The sequence below is a fragment of the Mastigoproctus giganteus genome, chromosome 6 (assembly GCF_048544385.1).
Source record: "Mastigoproctus giganteus isolate SK-2022 chromosome 6, ASM4854438v1, whole genome shotgun sequence".
Taxonomy (NCBI): Eukaryota; Metazoa; Arthropoda; class Arachnida; order Uropygi; family Thelyphonidae; genus Mastigoproctus; species Mastigoproctus giganteus.
In genome coordinates, this window is record NC_143580.1 from 146,432,178 (window position 1) to 146,458,458 (window position 26,281).

The following is a 26,281-nucleotide window of genomic DNA, read 5'->3' on the forward strand; positions in this document are numbered from 1 at the left end:
GTATTTCTGTGGTCAGTTAATCTAATTATTAATAGATAAATTTTAAAATTACAAAATAAAACCATTTATTTAGTTTTTTCATGATATTTTTATGAAGTTTCCTTTGTTGCACAAGATTTTTTGCACCATTACTTATTTTCCACTTTAAAATCTACCTTAATTAATTGTAGTTTTTAGTAGCAGAAGATGTCATCTAGTTCACCCGATTGCCTGTCATTGATTTGTTATATAATATATAAATTAGTGATCAGATTGAGAAATAATTAATATAAAGTACAGCTTTTCTTCAACTAATGTAAGTGATGCATTCCTGGAAAAGCTTTTGCTGAACTGGTAAAATAATTTTTTGTCATAGAAAGTTACTATAGAAATAGCATAATAAACTTGGAAAACTAGTTAAGATTTTATGATGTAAAATTTATAGGTCAGTGTTTTAAAATGTTGATGACAGTAAACAGTGGTGCTTTCAGCTGCCTAAAAGTTCTCCCAGGGACACAGATACTTCTTGTAAATTTAAACTATGTTTAAGCCTAAACTAAATAATAACATTAACCTTTGTTCACACTATACTTAAAAAAGGTAAAATGCACAGCTAGGGTAAACAGCATAAACTAATAAAATTCAAATACTTTAATATCAGCAAAAAAAAAAAAAAAAAAACCACCTTTAATGACCTGAAGTGAATATAATGTGCTTTATTCAAAAGTAGATGAAAAAAGTGCAAAATAACAGCGTGTCAAATATGCTTTATTTAAGCTTTACTCTTGTACTCTTCTCTTATTTTTCAAAATGCTTGGGAAACTACCAACAATGACACATTCAGCAGGTTGTTCCAGGGCAACAAAAAACAAAATTTTTCAATCAAGGTATTTGTTGGCAATATTCTTTCACAGTCCTACCAGTTAAAACAATGTGATGATCTCAGAAAGTTGTTCCTAGGTTGTTTCTCATAAAATCCAGTGTCCTGAAAGAAGCTAAACTGAATGTAACTGAGTGGAAGTAATGCTTCCAAATATTCTAAAAAAATTCATGACACAACTGACTTGTACTTACAAATATTTGCCTCAAACAAATAAAATTTCATTTAAATATTGAACTGAATCAAAATAAAAACCTCTTTTTTAAAGAAAGGAAATAACGTTCATTCCAATTTTATTTAACAATAGTGATTAGTATAAAGGTGCTATGATATCATGTGAGAAGCATTCACAGCTAGTGCATTCAAGGAAAATTAATTGCAAGTTATACATCTGAATTGATTGCAAGTTATAGTTTTTTGACTAAAGGCAAATTTCTTTACATTCAATCTGATGCTGCCTTTGTTATGCCACATGAATGAACTACAGTAATACATCGATTAATGAATCCTCTGGTAACGAAGCTCCTTTATAACAAAATCTGCAAAAATGCCGTACGGTGCATGTGAAAGTGTGTTTAGTTGACACCTGCAAAAACAATTCATAAAATAGTGCACAAATCAATACAAGCTGAACTCATTGTGGCAGTCTGGGTATAATGCTGTTTTGACACCTGCAAAATCACTCTCTGGATGAAGGCAGATTTTCACATCTGTTTTGCAATCAGTCAGCCATTTTCAATTTATGCCCCCTTGTGTGTGTATGTAATCTAAAAAAGAGTACAAATGTCATCAAAATTTAGTTTACTGAACCATTTTAAATTCTTAAACACTTCAATTAGTTCAAGAAAACTGATAGAATCAAGAACAGAATCCCATTATTTCTTTCTTGGTATGAATACTCATTTGTGCCACCTACTAATCTGTAGATTAGTTGGGCACTAAAGATTATTGCTCTTCCTTGCACCCTTTTGAAAATACATGTATGTGCTTTCTTCCTTAACTGAGGTTTCTAAAATGCAGTATAAAAGATGTGGCCTAAACCATTATTTTGTATGCACTAGTATAATCACCTCTTTGTCTGGCCTTTGGTGACAAGTGTATCAGTGACCAGGTGGATAAGTTCTAGTTTAGTTCAATTGTCTTCCTCTTTTCAGTTAATTTTAGATAGTTTTGTACTTGAAAAAATCCCAAGTGAGAACTTGGGAAGGAAATCCAAATTTCATTTTTTAGTGTATTTTTATTAACATTACTAATCCAACTAGCCCTTTCAACTGCTTGGTCACATAGTGGCACTGCTCCTGTCTCCCTGTGGTGGGGCTGGTCACCTGGGAATTGACCCCCTTCCCCAGGGCCAAAAGCACTTAATAGGGACTCTCAGATCTTTCCACAGCTTGAGTGTATCAGCTCGAATCATGTGAAACTGCTAATCCAAAAAAAAAAAAAAAACATACAAGGATACTCAGCCTTTCTCATTAGCATTAGCATTAGTAGAGGCATTTGATGCAAGAAAGCAAGCTTATGCAGCATCAGCCAAAAAAAAAAAAAACCCACTTCCACTTCACCCCTCTGTTCGTTCAAAATACCTGTCCAGCTGAGCCTTAAACTTATTTAGGCTATCAACCTCCACCACAAGGGATGGAAGTCTGTTCCACCAACCAACCACCCGCTGGCTAAAGGCAAATTTCCGCACGTCTATCTTACATCTGTCTTTCCTCAATTTGAATTTATGCCCTCTCAGGTGATTTTTCTGAGCTAGAGGAAGAATCCCATCAGCATTGAGCATGCTCAAACCATTCAAAGCTTTGTACACCACTATCAGATCACCTCGCTGGTGCCTAGTTTCCAGACACTAATTCGCAAAACTTAAGCCTTTCTTCGTAAGAGCACCCCTTTGCTCCATTCACTAATCTTGTTGCCCTTCTCTGTACTCGTTCCAGCAGCTCTACATCCTTCTTGAAATGAGGCCTCCAGACCTGTATACAGTACTCTAGGTGTGGCCTGACCATCGCCTTATACAATGGAATAATCACCTCCTTATCCCTGCTGGAAAAATTCCTGTATATCATTGACAATACTCCATGAGCTACTCTTGCAGCCCGTCTGCACTGCTCAGAGAACTTCATATCTGCCTGCACAACCACCCCCAAGTCCCTTTCCTTCTCTACCACTGTCAGTGTAGTACCACAGAGTTGATACGTTGCTCTGGGGTTGCTGTTTCCCATGTGTAGTACTTTACATTTGTCAATGTTAAACTTCATTTGCCACCTCTCAGCCCATCTGCTCAACCTATCCAGATCCTGCTGCAGCAGCATAGTGTCAGTAGTGTCCTTGACAACCCTGCCAACCTTTTTATCGTCTGCAAACTTGGACATTAAGCCCGATATACCATCATCAATATCATTTATAAATACAGAAAACAATAATGGACCCAACACTGAGCCCTGAGGGACTCCACTAATAACATCAGTCCACGATGAGCAGTGTCCATTGATTACCACTCTCTGTCTTCTCCCTCTCAACCACCCCTTTATCCATAGCAGCAATTTGCCTCCAATGTCACACTGCTCCAATTTGTGTAGCAGTCTTCCATGTGCAACAGTATCAAAAGCCTTTCTAAGATCCAAGTATATAATATCAAAGTTATTCCCTGCATCCAGTTCTTTTGTGACTGCATCATAGTATCCAATCAAGTTGGTCAGGCAAGACTTCCCCTTAACAAAACCATGCTGTGTCTGAGCTATAACTGAAGTCTTGTCTAAATGATCCTGCAGTGCTTCTTTAACCAGTGCCTCCATTAATTTTCCTGGAACAGAAGTTAAGCTCACAGGTCTATAATTACTTGTGTCAGCCTTTGATCCTCCTTTGTGAATTGGGGTCACATTTGCACATTTCCAGTCTATGGGTACCTCCCCTGAGTCCAAGGAAGCTCTCGTAATTATGGCTAAGGGTTTGCTTACTTCCTTTGCTGCCTCCTTTAATATAACTGGATAGATCCCATCCACCCCGGGTGCCTTTCTTGTGTTTATCTTCAACAGTTTCTCCTCCACTTTACTCCCTGTTATTTCAAGATTCTGTAGCTTACTGCTAGAGTTGAATACACCTCTGGCATTCCCCTCGCTGAATAACTCCTCATGTGTGAATGTCGATGCAAAATATTCATTTAGTTTGTTAGCTACCTGAGCAGGATCATCAACAGTTGACCCATCAATATCAAGTGGACTAATCTGATTCATCCCCTTCCTTCTAGAGTTTACATAAGTAAAGAACTCTTTGCTGTTTTTCTTTGCATCCCTTGCCAAGGATTTCTCGTAATCTGCCTTCGCCTGCCTAACCTCCTTTGTAACTTGGTTGCATATCAACTTGTATCTATCATAGGCTTCTGTGTCATGTGTTAATTTGTATGTATCCCATGCATTTTTCTTCTCTGCCATATGCCTCATTAGTTCATCTGACATCCATTTTGGCCTAAACCTTGAACAATATTTCTTAGTTGGTATGTAAAGCCTAGTAGCTTCCAAGATGAGTTCTTTGAATGCTTCCCATTTTGAATTTGCTGTTGGTAACATCATCAGTTGGTCCCACTGTATAGAATTTAAATACTGTCTCAGTCCATCGTAGTCGCCTTTACGGAAGCAATAACCCTTCCCTTTACCCCTAATGGTAGTTACCTCTTTGAGTAAATCCCACTTCAGCACACTGTGATCACTGCCACCTAGTGGTTCATTTATCTGCAGATTCTTAATGCATGAAGAATCACTGCTGATAATCAAATCAAGAGTATTACTCCCTCTAGTTGCCTCCCGAACATGCTGATGTAGAAAACAATCATCCAATAAATCCACAAAAGCCCTGCTAGTGTGTGAGTAACCAGCATCCCAAATTCCAGTCAATATCTGGGAAATTAAAATCTCCCATTATAAGACTCTCTGATTTACTGGCCCACTCTATTTCCCTGTACAGTTCCTTATTTTACTCATCAGAGTCATTAGGCCTATAGCACACTCCTACTCTCAATTTTGATCTCCCAATGTTTATGTCACACCGAACTGACTCAACACTGCACTGTCCAGCGATGTCGACTGGCTTCACTTCCTTGGTTTTTATGTGTTTCTTAACTAATAGCATAACCCCTCCCCCCTTCCTATCCTGTCTATCCTTTCTGTAGACGTTGTACTCCCTAAATTGCAGTTCTGCATCCCTTATATCTGTGTGACACCGCGTCTCTGATATCCCAACAATATCTGCCTTCGATGTTTTGAGCAATACCTCAAATTCATCAAATTTATTTACTAAACTCCTAGCATTGGTGTACACGCAAGTATACCTGTACCTGTTTCTATTCTTAGCTACCCTAACACAACCCATGTGTTTACTTGTACCGCAATGGCTCCCAGCAGTCTCTGAAATACCATGCATCTTGTTTTTCAGGCTTCTGCTCATTCCCATAGAAGCAGTGCAAGAATCTCTTTCACCTCTGCCAGTGGCTACTGTCAATCTATTGGTCTTTGTCTCCCCCCAAGCTAGCAGTTTTCCGACCCACCTAACACTGCCTCGATAGCATCTCATCATTCACTCTCTGCCAAATCAGCAAGTGAGTAAGCCTTTTCTCCATTTCTCATTCAGAAATGTGTACTAAATGCTGCCAGTTCACTCAAAATGGTCAAGGGGCTACAATCGGCAAGTGTTTTTGTAGAAGTAACAAAACAGTGACATTCAGAATCATAGACATTTGACTTTTGGTGGAATTCCCATCAGAGTCATCCCACATTCTATCTGAACACATCCAAAGTAGTCAAAGCAGAATGGGACTTGATGATTTGACAGAAGAATTACTAGTAGAGTTAGAAGAAAGTCATACAAGCAAAGAGAATTCTGTTAAGAAAAGTTGGCAAATTAGTTCCCATGTGAACTAGCCTACTTACGTTTATCAGGCCAAATCTCTCGAATGTCGTTAAAGCAGGTTTCCGAAACTATCATTTACACCTGTCCATTCCTAATCCAATAAAGTGGTAGAACAAGTGCCAAAAGTTTGACCACTCACAAACCACCTGTTGAGGAGTTTCAGTATGCCCATTATGTGGGTTGTAAGATTATACACAGACTGCATAATCACCTAGATCGCCTAAATGGGCAGCAGATGAATTAATGAGACTTGTGGCAGAGAAGAAAAATGCGTGGGATGCATATAAATTATCAGGTGACACAGAAGACCATGGTAGATATAAGCTAGTCCGTAATCAAGTCACTAAGGGGGTTAGGCAAGCTAAGGCAGATTACCAGAAGTCTTGGGCAAAAAATGTAAAAGAAAAGCAGCAAAGACTCTTTTATTTATGTAGAAGGAAGGGGTTGAATCACATTGTTCCTTAGATATGCATGGATTAACTGTTGAACTTGCTCAGGTTGCAGCCAAACTGAATGAGTATTTGCATCTACATTCACACATGAGAAATTTTTTAGGGATGGGGATGACAGAAGTGTCATTCTGGTGGGGAGCTGTATGATTTTGTGATAACTGAGGGGAAAGTGGAGGCGAAATTGTTGAGGCTAAGCAATAAAAAAAATGTGCCTAGGGTGGATGGGATCTGTCTAGTTATATTAAGGGAGGAATCAAAACAGGTAAGCAAAGCTTTAGCCATGCTTATGAGAGCATCCCTGGATTCAGAGGAGGTCCTATGGACTGGAGATGTGCAAATCTATTCACATTTCTCAGAGGGATTAAAGGAAGTCATGAGTAATTATGGACTTGGTAGCTTGATTTCTGTTTCAGGAAAAAACAATAGTATCTCTTGTGTATCCCAGGTGCTGAAATTAAAGCATGAAACTGGTGATGTGAAGAGAAGACTTGGATCAGATTGCAAGAGAGTGACTACACCTTCCCAAGATTGATATTTGAAACGGCTGTGTGTTCATAATTGCCATGCTTGTTCTCCTAATCTAAAACTGGACTTTGACATAGCCTCTGGTGTTGAAATAAGTACATACACTATCCGAAGACTGCTTTTGGAATGTGGTCTGCATGCCTATCGGCCCAAGAAGAAGCCTTTGTCGACCAACAAATGAGAAAGAAGCGACTTGCTTGGGCTAAAATGCATGTTTCATGGACAAAAGAGCAATGGGACACCGTCATCTTTTCTGACGAATCGAAATTCAACCTGCATGGCTGGGATGGGAAGCGATATGTCAGAAGACGACGAACATCGGAGGCATACCATCCTGACTGCATAACACTGAATGTAAAGTTCCCCGCCTTTCAGATGGTCTGGGGATGTATAACAAGCAAAGGGGTGTGGCGAATTAAGTTTATTAAAGGAATGGTGAATGCAGAAACCTCACTGCTCTCTTGGAGGAGTGCCTGAAACCCATTATTAGGGATCACCACATAGATGTTCAAAACTGCATTTTTCAACAGGACTCAGCACCTTGCCACACAGCAAAATTGGTAAGTTTTATGCTATTTAGATTTAATGATGAGTTTGTCTTTTTGTCTCACAAGACTTAAAACATACTTATACCAATGTTTTACTTCTTTTTTCTCCCTTAAGGCAGTCATACCTCAGAAATGCTGGCATTACAGTGTTTGGCTGACCCTGCAACAGTCCACATTTGAACCCTATTGAAAATTGCTGGTGCATAATCTAAAATTGCTCAGAAGAAGCCAACAAATAAGATTCAGCTGCAGGAGAGCATTGTATGTGGTACCACAAAATTGAGCAACTGTATATACAGAAGTTGATTAACTCAATTGCAGATCGAGGAGGAACAACAAAATATTGAGGATTTATTTTGCTGATTTACAGTACATAATACTATTATGTTAATGTGTCATTTCAGTTTGTACATGTAAATGCAATATAATGTATGTTTGGTTGTCATGATTGCCATTTGCATGATTTCTCATATTTCCATTAATTACGCATTTTACCCTTTGGGAAGATATTTATGGCCATTAGGTATATCAAGTGGAGTCTTTTCATTGGATTTCATTCACAGAAAAAGATATGGCATCTAACAAATGCATTTCAAAAATTTCTGCACCTCACAAGGTAGCACAAAACACATTATTTGCAGAATTCACAAGTGATGCAGTTTTTTTTTCCGCCCACTGTATGTCAACTGGATGCACTTCCTTAGATTTTGTGTTTCTTAACTAACAGCATAACCCCTCCTCCCTTTCTATCCTGTTATCCTTTCTGTACACATTGTACTCCCCAAATTCCAATTCTGCACTGCTTATATCAGTGTGACACCATGTCTCTGATCTCCCAACAGTATCTGCCTTTGATGTCTTGATCAGCACTTCAAATTCATCAAATTTATTTTCTATACTCGTAGCATTGGTGAACATCATAGTATACATGCACCTGTTCTTATTCTTAGTTACTCTAACACAGCCCATGTATTTATTTGTTCCGTGATGACTCCCACCAGTCCTTGAAAACCCTAGCACTCCACCTCCAATCCAACAGAAGCAGTTCAAGAATCACTTGCAGCTACTGTTGTCTTTTAGTCTGTGAATCCCCCCCCCCCAAGCTAGCAGTTTTCCAATCCATCTAATTCTGCCTTGATAGCATCATCAAATAATCTTGCACTCCTTCCATTTAAGTGTATCCCATTCCTGTAGAAGCAGTCTCTCCCGTTAAAAAGCACCCACCATGCTGAGAAAAATTCTACCCCATGAGCCTTGCACAATCTCTCCAGGGTCGAATTGATTGACAAGGCTCTCTCATCATGTACTCCCTCCTGTCATGTCTGGGCAGATTGTAGACCCTTTCAAATTTAACCCTAACTCACAACTTTTTTTAACATTGACCTATACTTGTTACGTCCGCAGATTTCCTACTCTTAATGTCATTAGTGCCAACATGTACAATGATATCACCCTTTGTGCCCTTAAAAGATATCTGCTCTACAACGTCAACGTCATCAACTTTTGCCCCTGGCAGACATACCCTGGTGCTATTCCACTTATCCTTCTTACACAATATATTACCCATCTCCCTGACAATGGAGTCACCGACAATAATTATCTCTCGTGGGATCAGTGCATTCTGCCTTGGAGATCGCCACTCTGTAACCTAATGCCCAAGAGAGAGCTCTGACGCTCAGTTGGGCAGCTGAGAGCTTGCTGGGTCCACCCTCCCCGCTTTAATATCTTCGAGGGCATCTACCCAACTTTTGAAACTCTCATAGGCTTCCATCAGAACACTGAGCTGGCACCTAATTTTTTGACACTGCACCTAGCACACTCAAAGACATCCTCCTTGGCTAGATCATATCCTGTTCCAGAATGATCCGAAAAAACATTTCAGAAGCCACATATTTTTTGAGTCTGTGATGCATTGGAAAACCACATACCTCAGTTCTCCTCCAAGCCTCAAAACTCCCGTGACTTTGTGCTCATTGCTTTGCTGCTCTAGTTTGGGGCATGGTATATGATTAAATACATTGAAAATTAATAAAATTAATCAATTTAATTAATCAATTATAAATACTACACTATCTAATAGATTTCTAAATGCAGTGGTATGTACTATGCTATCTAGTTTTACGTTAGCTACCTATTTACTACAATTAAAAATTTGAATTCCCTACCACTCACTTTATACTATAACAGTGTCAGCAAGATTCGGATGAAACTGGTTTTACATATATTAAATAGTAACCTACAAAATCTCTATCTAAAATAAAAATAATAAGCGTAACTAGGTATATAAAGCTATTTATAAAGTACGATATAATATGACAATCAAGTAAACAAAATGGCAAAAAAAAACATTTCTCGGAGCAATTACACTCGGTGCCCTCTCCAAGTGTATGCTGTATGTTATATATATATCATTCAGTATTTTAGTATTAGCCATATCACTATATGGCTAATGCTAATACTAAAATACTGAATACTGGCTTTTATTGCACCATCAAAAAAAAAAAAAGAAAGAAAAAAGTAAAAAATAGATAACAAAATGTGAATCATGTGCTGCTTCCCTCTTCACAGAGATAACTATTCAGTCGAACCTTTGAATTTCTGCTCAACTACTGTAGGGTACTACCTGCAGAGGCAACTTCTTCCAGTAATCAATAACTTTCTGGCTAAAAGAAAACTTCCTGCAATCTTGTCTAAACCTCTTGCCATGTAATTTATGGCCCCTAATTCTGGAATTATTTATAATATCGAAAATTCCACCTTCATTCATTTTACTAACTCCTCTCAAAGCCTTATGAACCTCAGTCAGTAACCCTTTAAGGTACCTGGTTGCCAAGTTCTGTAGCCCACATAATCAAAAGCTCCTCTTCAGATCATCATCCTTTTGCGTCTCACTGTACGAGTTGCTTGTTTTTGGATTATTTCAAGAAACTGTGTTCTTTTTCAGATGTTTTCTGGTGCAATAAAAGCCTGGTTTCTTGCACTATATGGCTAATGCTAATACTAAAATGCTGAATGCATTTTAGTATTAGCATTACTAAATACTACAGTTGCTTTATACAATAAGATTGACCTTCCTGTCTTTACAGGATATCTTTACATTGTTCGATAAATCATCAGCAGGACACCATGGGCTTTCCTGGTTACTTGTTTACACTGCTTAAAGAACTTCATATCTGCCTGTATCGTAACTCCCAGATCCTTTTCTTCTTTATACTGTCTGCAAATTTTGACATCACGCCCTTCATCCCGTCATTGATGTCGTTTATGAAAATCAGAAATGGTGAGCCAAGAACTGATCCTTGGGGATCCCACTTCTGATGTTACATTAATCTGAAGAATATCCATTAGTCACAACTCTCTGCCTTATGCCCTGCAGTACTCTGCGATCCAGCTTAGAATATTTTCAGTAATCCCAACATGGTCTAGCTTATACAATAACCTCTCAGTCAAATGCCTTGCTCAACTCCAAATAAATTTATGTCGAAATTGTTCTATACATCCAGCTCATGAGTAACTGTGTCAAAATATCTTACCAGATTAGTTAAACATTATTTTCATCTTCCTATTACTGAAGTCAGACTTCATTCTTAGAACTGCCTTTGTGTATTGAAGATACATTGGCACTTCTCTAATCCAAAGAAATCTCTTGCTAGTACAATGATGTGCTTATAATTAACCTCAGTCATCCAATACATTCTCTGGCTGCTTCCCTCAAAATTATTTGGTAAATGCCATCAACTCCAGGAGCCTTACTTGCTTTTAGGCTCAATTTTTCTGATAAACAGTTATCTGTAATTTCAAAATCAATAATTTTATATTTCATCCTCAGTAGCACAGCCTCTCCTCAGCACAAAGGGTCTTTTGTGATTAAAGACCAATGCGAAGTACCTATTCAGTTCATCAGCAACATCGGCTGTATTATCTAAAACTTTCCCACACCCAGTACGCAAGAGTTTGATCTGATTTGTTTCCACCTTCTTTGTATTGACATATATAAAAAAAAACTCCTTGTTCCTATTTCTTGCTCTCTTAGCCAGTGCTTTCTCATACTCAGCCTTTCTCTCTCTCTCTCTCTCTCTCTCTCTCTCTCTCTCTCTCTCTCTCTCTCTCTCTCTCTCTCTCTCTCTCTCTCTCTCTCTAACCCTATCTGTAGTACTATTACAGATGAACCTGGAGCTGTTGTAGTTTTCAATACTTTTCATTGCTTAGTAACTATGTGAAGGCTAAATAGCAGAGGACATACATTTTAATTTGTACACAAACCAAGAAAAATTCTTTTACAACTATACTTCTCTGATAAAAAAATAAAATAATAGTGCAATTTGAAAGTGAATATTTTACTTGAGGAATACTAAACTTCACATTGATGCATTTCTAATAAATATTAAAATGTTTTGTTTTTCTGTTTTTGATGTGCAAACTATACTGAAAGGAAACTGCAACCTGTGCACTTTCTAATTTTAATTTAATTTTATTTTAATTTGAAAATATTAATAAATAGTTCTCTTTTATAGAGCACGTTCTGTATATGAGAGGGCTTTGGATGTTGATCACAGGAATGTTACCTTATGGTTGAAATATGCAGAAATGGAAATGAAGTAAGTAGTGAGATTGAGATTTTTTATGAATGTTTAACCTACCTTATGTATCATCCCTACCCCTTATTTCTTGATGAATCATTAAAATTATTAGGATTTAAAACTATTGTTAATATTTTCATCATTAATATTGTTCCAGAAGTTCTAAAAATATTTTTTGTTTAGAATTAACACGATATTTACTTATTCATTCTTAACACGATATTTATTTATTCATTCTTAACATTGAATTAATGTTGCGCATGTGTGTGCACTCATGTATTTTAATTAACTTGGTAAGTGATTTAGCCTTAGATGGATAATCATTTTGGTACAGTGCTATACAGTCAGTCCTTGTATAGCACAGTAGTTGTGTTCCTAGAAACCCTCGTGCAATATAAACAGGCCCTATGGGAAAAATAGGGTTAGGTGCCGGCCACCCAAGATTGAACACACATTTGTAACCAAAACATTAACAAACACAATAAATAATCCTAATAAAATACTTATGTATTTTATTACGACTATTACGTAATAAAATATTGCTAATGCTTGTTTCTATCATAAGCAAACTTGTTTTTTGTTTGATTTTCTATCCAAACAGATGATAGCCGTTCCGTCTCTTCCAATTCTTTGTGTCTTAATATAATGGATTTTAATTACTCTTTGAGTTGTTCCTGCTATGAAAGTTGTTTTTATTTTCTCTGCATTCTTTGTAATTCTCGGCGTTGCCTCATTTAGGTCTGTAGCATGTGCAATATCACATGGTCTTTCATTTCGCTCGTTTCACTTCATATTTTTTCTCTATTGACAGAGGTGGACTGGCCATAAGCCTTGCCGGGAAAACCCCAGTGGGCCGGAAGCCGGTGTGATTTTGGCCACAAACGCTAGTATGAGGCCACTATAAATTTTCCCGGGTAAGAATTTTTGACCCAGTCTGCCTCTGTTTATCGATATTGCTTTTCTTTTTTTCTCTCTGAATCTGCACCAGGACGCTTCCTTTTCACACTATTTAAGTATTTTACTCATTTTTAGGGAATAAAGCACAATTACAAAATGAGGAGGCACGCTTGATACACATAAACAAAGCTGCACGTTTGTAGCAACTGAATAAACAACACCGTAAAGGCAGAGATACACTATTAACACCTCACATTTTACTAAAGCACATTTCTAGGGGTTACTCCATAAAACAATAAAAACAATTTTCAGTTGCGTTCCTGCTAGTGGAATCTGTTATAAATTGGTAGTAAACTCGATCTAATTGCATTTGCGATTATACTGATAGCTGGAATTGTGTTGGTTTTTACATTATTATGGTGAAATGTGTTTACCCTTCACTGAAATAAAAAACAAATACATTTTCAGAATCTTCTCTTCATTCCTATCGTGTTGCGTTCAGTTGGGGTGATTCCGCATTCGACTGCCATTTCTTGTAAACACAAAGGCGAATCGTGCATAAGCGAATTCAGTTCATGTTATGTAAGATATCGTTCCCCTATTTATAAATTGTGTATGATCGAATTCATGTACTGTAAACACGTGTTATACGAGGACTGACTGTATATATGTTTATAAGGTTTCACAAGTAGATTTTAAAACTATTAACTTTTTTTTTTTTTTTAATGTACAAAATTTTGGCAAACAGAAATTTGCAGGATCAGAAAGCAAAGTTTTTTTACTACAGCAGGCCCCCGTTATAACGCAGTTCGCTTTACGCTGATTCACTATAACGCTGTTCTTATATTATAACCCGTTTCTGACTATAACGCTGTCACAGATCACTCTAACGCTCTTTTACAGATTGCATTTTTGGCATATTTAACGAGATCGTTTCAGTTGATGGAGTTGATAGCTTGAAAATGAATACCAAAACAGGATTAAAACGTTTCCCATGCCGACTTGAGAAATTTTCCCACGCTCAGTGAAATTTTCTCGCACGCTAATTTAATGCAGTACAGTGACTTGTTGGGCGCCTCCGTAACCAGGTCGGAAGGAGCAGCAGTGCGTAGCACACGCTTCTTGATTAGACCAGGGTTCGAGCCCGTCACCACCAAATACGGAAAATGCGGAAAGGTCAGGGAATGACCACCGCATATCCCGGAGCAATATGGCCTTAGTTGCTAATGCTCCTAAAAACCAAATAACAACAACAACAACAACAGTGACTTGTTACGTAGTTCCGAGATCAACATTTTAAAAAAATATCAAGTATATTGCTTGTAATATTTGTAAGAATATTAATAATATTAACTGTAAGAACAATTATAAAAAAATAAAGAATTAATTTTAGCAGCGGGAAAGATGGCTGTTCCACTGCAAGCAACTAGGGCTAGGCCGGCTATTAGGATTGAAATGGAAAGACTTTAACTAATCTTTATTAAAGATAATATCCAATGCAGAATTCAGTTAAGTTAAATATCATAAAAAAAAAAAAAGAGAGAGAGAGAGAGAGAGAGAGAGAGAGAGAGATTAGCCAATATAATGATCTGAAGAAAACTCACCAAAAAAATAAATAAATAAATAAGATGTGGAACCATTTAAAATTGGTAAGGGCTGGTTGAATAGATTTAAAATCCAGGGAGAAGCCTCAAGTGCAGATCAAGGAGCTGAAACTTTCAAAAAAGGAACTTGTTATAATTATTGAAGAGGGGTATTATGTGTTATACTTCTCAACAAGTTTTTAACATAGATGAAGCAGGACTTTTACGGAAACGAATGCCTAAAATAAGTTTCATATTGAAAGAAGGAAAAAACACGCCAGGTTTCAAAGCGGCGAAGGATCGGTTGACTTTATTGTTAGGTGGTAATGCTGCAGGGGATTTAAAAATAATACCCCTTTTAGTTGATTTGGTAGAGGGCCAAAGTTCAACTCAAAATCGACACATTTTTCATGATTAAATTCATCAATTAAATTCATGATTTTAATTGGAATTTTAAGTTTAATTTTGATACGTAAGTATTTACCACATAATTATATACGTGTGTAATGCAGAATATTTTATATGTACAAATATTTGAATATTAAATATTTTGACCGACATTTGTGCATCTTTTCACTACCGTTTATTATTGATTAGGAAATATCCTATGGCACCGACCGCAACTCACAAATACATATGTTACCTTATGGGAATGTGGTGCTCACTTAGAGCAGATTCACTTAGCGCTCTGTTTTTCCGGAACGAATTATCAGCGTTAAGCGGGGGTCACCTGTATTTGGCATTGATCTGATTTTGTGGAGCTATCAGCGCAAATTACCCTTGTGTGTTATGTAAAGAGAAATGAAAAGTATATTCGCAGTTCATTTGTGATGTATGTCATTACGCATGGATAGCTGGAGCAATTTGTAGCAGTAACCTCACTATGAGAAGGGTATTGACTGTCCTATCAAAATATGCTTATCCAAATACAGTGGAGCCTCATCAGTCCTCACAGTTACAAAGCTCAGTTAATTTCTGTTAAATGAATTTTTCCCCTTTACACACATTCTCACGTTTTTGGTCTCCGCCTTGTGTGTTGGCTGTGCTGAATATATCTGTTCTTTGCTGGTGTTTTTTTTTTTTCTTTTTTTGTGATTTTTTTTAAACCATGATTTCAAAGAAAAATGCTAGAAGTAAAGCACGTCTTGGTCCTATGGATTTGATGTGAAATTAGAAGTTATTCATCTTAAAAAAAAAATGATATGGCAATGGTAAGACATATTGATGTTAAATTTACCCATAGTAGCGATGTAATGAAGATCATGAAAAGATGATTAACAAAGAGGATAGAAGATCTTTATCAGCAACATACACCCTTAAGCTTGATCCTCATCTAAGAGAAACCTTTGAGTTTACACAAAGATATTCAGAAGGAGTTGGGGTGAGAACAAAACCGAGAATGTTGAGGATTTTACTGTCTCTACACAGTGGTTTCACTGCTTTCAAAAGTGTTGTTGTTTTAAAAATGTCAAGATTTAGGAGGAAGCTGCTAGAACAGTGACTGAATTATATGCTACTGAATTTAAAAAATATATTGAGCAAGGTGGATAAATCTCGAAAGATCAACTCGCTCTGCTTTTTTGGTTGCAATCAAATAGTGACAAAAAACTGAAGCCTTTAGTAATAGTATTAATAATGGAAAATGATGAAAGAAAGTAAGCTTATACAGCATCGGCAAAAAAAAATCCATTTCATCTATCTGTCCCATCCGATAGTTTATCTAGTTTTTTCTTGAATTTGTTTAAGCTATCCATTTCTACAACAACTGATAAAAACTTGTTCCAGCAATCAACCACCCATGGCTGAAGGCAAACTGATGCACATCTGTTCTGCAACCATCCTTCCTCAGTTTGACCTTTTAGTTCCATTATGTGCATAGTCTGAGCAAGAGGAAGAATCCCATCAGCAGAGTTTGCTCAAGCCATTCAAAGCCTTAAACACCTTAATCTTATTGCCTAGTTTCTAGTTACTGCAAGTTGCAGAACTGAAGCCACCTGTTCGTTCTCCCTCACTAATCTTGTTGCCATTCTCTGTACCTGTTCTGCCAGTTCTACATTCTTAAAATAAGGCTTCCAAACCTGTATTGTAGTAACCAAGGTGGTGCCTGACCATTGCTTTAAAAATAGTGTAATCACCACCTTATTCCTGCTATCAAAATTCCTGTATATCATTAACAAAACCCCCCTGCAGCCTGACTGCACTACTCAGACAACTTCATATCAGATGGCACAATTACCCCCAGGCCCTATCATCTTCCACTACCCTAGGTGTAGTACCACACAGATGATATATCTGGGATTACTGCTACTCATATAGTACCTTGCATTTGTTAATGTTAAACTTCAACTGCCATTTCTCAACCCATCTACCTAATTTTTCTAGATCTTGTAGCAGCAGCATCCCTTCAATACTATCATTAACCACCTTGCCAACCTTTATATCAGCTGCAAATTTAGACATTATGGCCCTCATCAGTATCATTAATAAATGCAGGGAAAAAAAATGACCCAGTCCTGAATCCCGTGGGACTCCACTTATAACATCTATAAAAATCAGTGCCCATTGATAACCACTCTGTCTTTTCCCACTCAACCATCCCTTTATCCATAACAATAACTTTCTCTTAATATCACACTGCTCCATTTTGTAAAGCTGTCCATGTGCAACAGTATCAAAAGCTTTCCTGAAATTAAAGGATATGGTATCAAAATTATTTTTTGCATCCAATTCCTTTTTCTCTGCATTTTAATATCTAATCAGATTGCTCGGAAAAGATTTCCCCAAGTGATGAGGTGAGGAAATGGGCAGTTTCCTGGACTTCGAGATAGGGAGGATTAAAGTTATAGGGCCAGGGTGCCCTAAGTGGGTATTTTTGGTCAGAGACCTCCCAGACAGGTTTCACACAGCTAAAACCAGTCAGCATCCTATGCCACCTAAGAAAAGGAAACAGCATGGTATCATCAAGGGCAGGGGGTTGTTTCCTGAGTAGTTACCCCCACTGTAGGCAAGTTAGCGGACACCTGTCAGACAAAACACTACACATACTCTAGTTCAGTATTTCTCAACCTTTTTGTTGCTTGCTGGGGACAAATCTTTTAAAGAAGCTAAAATTTTGTGGCACACTACACTCTACTATACTCATATTCACAAACGGGAAGTTATTTCTATTGGGTATATTTGATAATGCCCTTATTTTTTTAAAATGCTTTTAATATCTCGTTTTTGAATGTATATGAAATTTAAAAGGAGATATGTAAAAAAATTGTTAAATTTTTAATTGTTAATTACATAAACACAAACAAATATACAATTAATTTTTATTGTAATATTTTATTTATTTATAAAACTTGGATTTATAAATTTTTTGCTTAATTAAGAACAGGGTGCCACTCCAGTGGAAAAAAAAAAAGATTAGGTTAGTTACACCACCAATTCAGGACAGATTCAACCAATTAATGATTAGCACTACAGTGAAAAAAAGGTTAGGTTATGATACGCTACTAATTCGGGACAGATTCGAGCAATCTGGAGTGGCATCCTGTTCTACAGTTTACCATTTTTTTTTATTTGTGTTTTTTTTTTTTTTTTATTATTATTTTATTTTATTTTTTTTCACGCACATGAAGCATACTTGTGGCACAGGTTGAGAAACACTGCTCTAGTTAGTTGTACTCTTATCATGTCATGTACACAAGACAGTTTTTTTTATTAGGTAAGTTCAGCTTTCACTGCATCTTGCACACAAATAAGTCACACTTCTTTTTCATCTTTTTTTTTTTTTTTTTTTTGTGTATATATGTATATATATATATATCTATGAGACAAGACAACCATTCATTTGGGTCTGCACAGTTTACACACGTGACCACTCACACCACAGTTTCACTTCTTAACCTGCAAAGACACCATTATAGATTTTTTTTTTTTTTTTTTTAAATAACAACATTCAGAATGCACAAAGTTCTGACACTAAATATGGACATTCTCATTCACTCGTCCAGTCACTCACTCACATCTACTTGACACAGCACTGTGAGTATAGATAGTAAACACACTTTTTTTTTTTTTTTTGTTATCGATTAAGTTCAGACACACTAAATCCTTCCCTAAAACAAGCTGACATTTGTTCTGTCGCATAGGGAGACAAGACATACATACATATGCATATGATAGCCAAGTTCTCAGAACACAGTTACTTGCACATTTGTACTTCCCTTACCTACACACATTTTCAAAATCAAACTCCAGACTTGCATACAGGCACAAGTCATGTGCTTGAGCTATATATGAGTCACAAGTCATACGTGCTTGTATGTACATACATACCAGCACATATAATGAGGTTTGCAAACACACTTCCACTCTGACATGGATACGGTACATCACCAACTCACACATAGGGACATTATGCAAACAAGTACAGGTTGACGGTCACTAATCTGGCAGCGTTGGGACTTGCAGGGTGCCGGATTAGTGAGTTTGCCGGATCACTGTTGGTTATTTTAGCACATACGGTTTGCCTAACAGCTAACCACGTTACCTTTAACACATTGACTGCCAAGCTAGTTTAAGAAAAAAATTCCCCAGGGACCAAAAAATATTTAGCAAATTGTTTGATTAGTAATTCAAAAATAAATATTGTAATGTCAGTGTTGTCGTTTTTTTTCACTTAAAATATAAAAAAAAAAAAAAAAGTCTTTTTTTTTTATGGCGCATCTATGTGGCCCAGTAGGTTACTTTATTTCTTGAGAAGCCGTGTCGGCCACATACGTGTGAAGCTATTACGGCATACATATGAAAGTTGTTTGTGATTAGTTTATTGCATGCACAGCAATAAAACTAATTGCGATAAAATAAACTCTCAAACATTGCAGTAAGTTTGTCAGTATTGTTAGAGATTTTGTGAAAACAAGTTCGTTAGCATGCTGTTTTATCCATCATATTGTGTTGTGTTTTTCTGCAAGTTTGTAGAAGTGTGTTGTAAAAAAAAAAAAAAAAACTGAAAAGGAATGGCTGAAAGAAAATTACTAAAATAAGAGGAACTAAGAGAAATTGCTGGAATTTACAGTTATGCAGAGTTAAACTTCTCACACCGCTGTCGAGTTTTTTCAGAAGTTCAACTTTATCTGTTAAGGACAATGTATGGTGTTTGCACTTTACGCCATGAGCGGCACTTCGTTTATTATTATTATCCATATGGTGCAAGGAATCCTGAGGCTTATACTGCACCAGCTAAAAAAAAAAAAAATTTCTGATTTACCCCCCCACGCGAGCGAAAAGTAGAAGTGAATCACCAAGAAAGAGAAGAATGATATCCAGCTCAGGACCCTGGGTGTGCCAAGCCCATGCTCACTAGATGTGAGCCCCTGGGGATAAATGCATTGGAACCATGGCTGGGGCTAAATGTGAGCAGGTCATAATAATAATAAATGCAGAAAAACAAGTGTGAATGGCTTGCCAGTGTTTACAAGTTCGCGCCAACAGCTGATGCTGCAACCAATGCCACCAAAACAGTAGCGGCAGGTCGGTGCACCGACCTGGTTTAATTTGAAATTACATTCGCGGAAATTATTTCCGAATTAGCGGTGGAACTGGATTATGATGGTTGACCTGTGTGTGTAGATCCCATTTTCTCAACACACATTCACTCACACAGTTTTGTGCCACTTGATCATTCACACTAACGTACGGCAGGGAGTGCAAACAGACATGCCCCATGGGTCAATTTGGGTAATCTTTTAAGTCACGTTCAGAGCAGATCAGCTTTGCTCAGAATTATTGTTGGTAGGATTAGTGTTACATTAGAAAGCAGTAGTTTTATCTGTTTGATGAGTGTCTGGTGGGTTTTAGAGGATTTGTCTTGTTTGGAAAATTGTCTCGGCATATTGCACAAAGGCTTTATATATCCAGTTTCAGTAATGAACAGGTCTTCCGCATTTCTGGGAAGGGGACCAATCTTGGATATCATCAGACTTTGGGATTGTCATAGATCGGGCACTCATGCAATAAGTACTCCCAATCCTCAGGCATGCTGCAGGTGCAGTTTAATTCATCTATCAGTCCTAGGGCATGAAGTTTGGCTTTGAATGGTCCATGTATTGTCAAGAAGGTAATTGACAGACCTGGGAAAACTACGGAGGTAGTCTGGGGTGGACCAGTGCTATATTTGACAGGAATTGCCTTATCACCTTGCTCTTGGTGGACTTTCCCCCACTGTTTGCCACCTGTGATGGAGTTAAGTGGCTATTCTCTTTTTTTTCCCTTGTTTCGAGTTATTAGCCAAGGCCCAAATAATGCCCTGATGTTCAGTGGACATGCCTCTTTTCAATCTGTAACTGAGGTCCCAACATACTATTTCCAAATCCATTGGGAACGTACCTGCATAGACTTGCGGAGTAGGTGTACTCACTGTGCAGCAAACTAGTTTTAGCTAGAAGCATTATTTTCTGTATGGTTTCCAGTTTTCTTTTGTTCTTCTGTATTGCAGTTGTCTGATACCATATTCCAGCCCCATATGACATTAGCATTAGTAGCGGCATATGATGCAAGAAAGCAAGCTTATATAGCTCAGCCAAAAAAAAAAAAAAAAAAAAATTCCCGTTTCACCAATCCAAAGGTTTGTCTAGTTCAGCTTTAAATTTATTTAAGCTCAATTTAAGCCCACAACAACAGATGGAAGTTTGTTCCACAACAACAGATGGAAATTTGTTCCAGCAATCAACCACCCTCTAGGTAAAGGGAGATTTCTGCACATCTACTACAACTGTCTTCCTCAATTTGAATTTATGACTCCTCAGGTATGGAATGTGTCCAAGAGGAAGAATCAGCATTGAGCTTGCTCAAACCATCCGAGGCCTTATACACCTCAATTAGATCACCTCGCAGGTGCCTAGTCTCCAGAAGCTGCAGTTTGCAGAGCTTAAGCCTTTCTTGGTAACATAAACCCATTGTTCCATTCACTAATCTCGTTGCCCTTTTCTGCACTATTAATTATTATTATTATTAGCCAAGGAAGCCTGAGGTTTATGCTGCAACAGCCAAAAAAAAAAAAAAATATCTGAATTACCCTGAGAGAGAGAGAAGTAGAAGGGAATCACCAAGAAAGAGAAGAATGATGATATCCAGCTCAGGACCCTGGGTGTGTCAAGCCCATACTCACCAGATGTGAGCCCTTGGGTTTACTCGTTCTAGTAGCTCAACATCTTTCCTAAAATGAGGACTCAACCTGTATGCAGTACTCAAGGTGTGGCCTGACCACTGTCTTATACGTGGGGATAATCACCTCCTTATCCCTGCTAACAAAATTCCCGTATATCATTGACAAGACCCCATTAACTACTCTTGCAGTCTTTTTGCACTGCTCAGAAAACTTCATATCTGACTGCACAATTGCCCCCCCAGGTCTTTTTCATTCTCCACTACCCTGAGTATAGTACCACACAGTTGGTATGTTACTCTGGTTTACCGCTACCCATATGCAGTATTTTGCATTTGTCAATGCAAAATTGACAAATGCCACTTCAGTTGCCACCTATCATTCCATCTGCTCAACTGTTCTAGATCCTGCTGGAGTAGCGTACCATCCTTACTGTTATTAACAACCCTACTAACCTTCGTATAGTCTGCAAAATTGGACATCAAGCCAAATATACTTTCATCGATATCACTGATAAATACAGAAAACAACAATGGGCCCCAACACGGACCACTGGGGAACTCCACTAATAACATTAGTCCATGAAAAGCAGTGTCCATTGATTACCACTCTGTCTTCTGCCACTCAACCAACCTTTTATCCATTGTAGCAACTTGTCCTTTGGAAGAGTCCAAATGGATTAACTATTAATGAAATCAACTTAATCCTCACTAACAGAAGATATATTGTGAATGATGTTACCGTCCTAAATAAGATAAATGTTGGCAGTGATCACAGAATGGTAAGATGTACACTTGATATAGATGTAGGAAAGGAAAGAAAAAAACTGACTCGAGTAAATAATACAAAGGTCTTTGAGATAACAGAAGAGGAGAAAAAGCAGTATGTACTGGAACTTAAGAACAAGTTTGAGCTTCTGCAGACTACTCAGTACCAAGATATCGATGAGGAATATTACAACTTTCTGAAAGTGATAAAGCCCAAGAAACCTATAGGGAAAAAGAAATCCAAAGAAGAAAAAATTAGTCAAGAAACACTTGTCATGTTGAACCGAAGACAACAAATCAAAAGCAAGAAAAACACTGATAGGGAGAAAATTGAGTATACTGAGTTACAAAGCCATTAGAAAGAGACTCAGAGAGGACATAAGAAGATTTAACACACGAAAAGTAGAACAAGCATTAAGGGAAAACAAAGGATTTAAATCAGCAGCCGTGAGCAGTAATACAGAAAGACAAATGATACTGAAACCGAAGAATAGCGATGGTGTACTTATAAACAGCAGAGAAGGCATAATTTAAATAGTAGAAGACTACTATAGAGAATTATACAAGGAGCGGGGGAATGATGCCAGCAGTGGGGAAGATGGATTGCAAAGTAGCAACACATACGACATACCCGATATTCTTCCTGATGAGGTAGAACATGCATTGAAGAAAATGAAGAATCAGAAAGCCCCGGGGGGAAGATGAAGTTACTGTAGAGTTGTTAAAATTGGGAGGAAGAGACATAACACAAACTGGCAAAGCTCTTCACAAAGTGCATTAGAAAAGGTGTGACGCCCAAGCAGTGGAATAATGCAATCATTGTTTTGCTGCATAAGAAAGGAGATAAATTGGAAATTATAGACCAATTAGCTTGTTATCCCACATCTACAAATTGTTCACAAGGGTCATTACTAACAGATTAGAAAGAATACTTGATGAGAATCAACCGAAAGAGCAAGCTGGCTTTAGGACAGGATTCTCAACTATGGATCACCTTCACGTAATATCACAGCTAATGGAGAAAGCAAATGAATATAAAACACCATTATGCCTGGCATTTGTGGATTATGAAAAGGCAGTTGACTCCATACAGCATAAGGCAATGTTTCGGGCACTGGAAAGACGAGGCATTGATACCCCATATATTATGATTTTGAAGAAAATATATGAGAGTGCTACCTCCTTTATTAGACTAGACAAAGACAGTAGGAAATTTAAAATTGAGAAACGAGTTCGACAAGGAGACAATATTTCCGAAGCTGTTTGCTGCTGCCCTTGAGGAAGCTTTCAGAAGATTAGACTGGTAGCAGAAAGGAGTCAATGTGAACGGAGAGTACCTAAACCATTTACGATTTGCAGATGACATTGTGGTCATAAGCCATGATCCCAAAGAATTAGAGGAAAATCTTAATCAGTTATGCACAGTTAGTAAGGATTTTGGACTAAAGATGAATATGGCTAAAACAAAAGTAATGAAGAACAAGTATGCCACAGAAAGGGAAATAATGATTGATGGAGCAGTAATTGAAAAGGTGGAGTCATATACTTATCTGGGACAAGTTATTAGCTGTAATAATGATAAATGGCTGGAAGTCAAGAGAAGAATAAATTTTGGATGGATAGCATTCAGGAAATATAGTCACATACTGAAGAGCAATATCCCAGTTTGTCTGAAACATAAAATAATGAACCAATGTATACTCCCCACCATGACTTATGGAAGTGAAACTTTGGCACTCACCAAAAGAATGGAAGAGAAGCTGAGAACTACACAGCGAAGAATGGAACGAATTATATTGGGAATCAAACTGTTAGATAAGAAGAGAAACACATGGATTAGGCAGAAAACTCAAGTAAAGGACATTCTTATCAAAACTAAAGAACTAAAATGGTCTTGGGCAGGACACATAGCTCGGAGACACGATGACAGATGGACTAAGAAAATAACAGAATGGTACCCAAGAGGAGCTAGAAGAAAACCTGGAAGACAAAGGCGGAGATGGATAGATGAAATTCGTGAGTTTGTGGGTAGTAAATGGATGGTCAGTGCTCAAAACAGAAGGAACTGGAAAGTTGCTGGAGAGGCCTTCATCCTGCAGTGGATTGAAAATGGCTGATGATGATGATGTCCTTAATGTCATACTGCTCTAACTTGTACAGTAGTATTCTATGTGCAACAGTATCAAAAGCTTTCCTAAAATCCAAGTACAGACACTTCCCAACTTATGTAAATTCGACTTACCTAAGTTTTTGCAGCCGGTGAAAAGTGAAAAAAAAAAAATATGGAAAAGTATTTTGCATCCCATAGGAATAAATGGAGGTATTGTGAAAATATCGTAATTGAACCCAATTACACGTGGTTTTTTTTTTTTTTTGTAATTTGTTCCAAGACCTGAGAAGTTGAAATTTTCGCTATATAACTGAGATATTTAAATCTCTGAAAGGTCATTTTTATAATGGAAATTGTATTAGTTTTATATAAATTTGTCTTATAAGCACAACACAAAAATCACTTTTAACAAAAGGATGCATAAACAAAACACGCGGCCAACATGTTTACAAACACTGCTATTGGCTGAGAGGAAGGGCTACGTGGTCCTGTCAGAAGAACGCACTACACTTTCATTGTTATCATATGATTCTGTTATAAGAATCAATTTTGAAAGCCTTTGTGATATTTTCTAAAGCACATTTCTGGAGGTCATGACCTTAAAACAACAATTTTCTGGATTTCTTTTTCTGCTTGGAAACATTGCATGCACCGATTATTGTTTGAGTAATTCTCTTACTGTGGATCTGAGGTGTAAGTTGATTAAATGAGTCTGACAGAATACATTGGAGTGCAATGCTGAGAGTTCCAAGGAAGGAATCTCAATTTGGCTTTTTAATGTTAAATCTTGTTATATCAAAGAATGTGGTGGGTAGCTCCAGATGGACATGGTCAAAGGTTATTGCACGGTGGTCTCGTGTCATTCATGCCTCATTGATATGCCAGTTGGTAAATTTTGAGGCTATGGCAGTGATAGCCAAGGTAACGTCTGTTGCTTTCCCACAGAGTCTAACTAAAAATTGGCAGGTTGTATGACAACCATCTCCTAGTCTCCTTCGAAGTGATCCCGGCAATACAGATAGCTAGCAAATGTTTTCACTTTCTTTTTCTTATGGAGCCATTGGTCTCATATCCAAAGTTTAGAAGGCAGACACCAGCACCATCAACCTGAAAATTTAACCATAATATCCCAATGGCTGTTGTCACTTATAGTCCACATTCCTCTCTGATGCCTCTTGTCACCTATCGCCATGAATTTGCTTGTCACCTGATTTTCCCGTCTCTTCATGTGTCTGTGTGTAACATGTTTGTATAATGTAATACTGAAGACAAATTTAGCACTCAGTCGGAATTGTTGTATATGGGAACTCTCCAACTTATGTAATACTCAACTTATGGATATTCGACTTTACGAAAGTTTTTGCCAGCCAGTGCAAACTTAAAAAAATCGTAGAGACATATTTTGCATCCTGTAGGAATAAATGGAGGTATCGTGAAAATATCGTAATGTGAGCCCAATAACATATTGTTATTATTATTTTTTGTTTGTAATTCGTTCCAAGTCCTTGGAAATTTAAAATTTTGCTATATTACTAAGCTGTTTATCTCTCTAAAAGGTCATATTTATAATGGAAATTGCATTACACTTTCATCGTTATCATATGTTCCTGTTATAAGAATCAATTTTGAACGCCTTTGTGATATTTTTCTAAAGCACATTTCTGGAGGTCACGACCATAAAACGATTTGCATTTTTCGGTTTATTCGGCTTTTCTGTTAGTGCCTCTAATTATAAACCAATAGTAAACTCAATATTATTGCATTTGCGATAATCCCAATAACTGCAATTGTGTGGGTTTTTACGCTGTTATGGTGAAATGTGTTCTCCTTCACTGAAATCTTCAATCATATAAAAAACAAATTTTCAGAAACTACTCTTCATTCCTATTTACGTATTACAAT

At 37.4% G+C, this 26,281-nt stretch overlaps 1 protein-coding gene across 1 annotated transcript in view; it reads left to right on the top strand.

Moving 5' to 3' along the window:
• Positions 1–26,281, top strand: part of LOC150084641 (crooked neck-like protein 1) — a 213,898-nt gene that overhangs the window by 48,696 nt on the left and 138,921 nt on the right. The window contains exon 5 of the mRNA XM_090375381.1: positions 11,801–11,884. Coding sequence (XP_090231507.1) covers positions 11,801–11,884 — 84 coding nt within the window. The remainder of the gene's footprint in view (positions 1–11,800; positions 11,885–26,281) is intronic.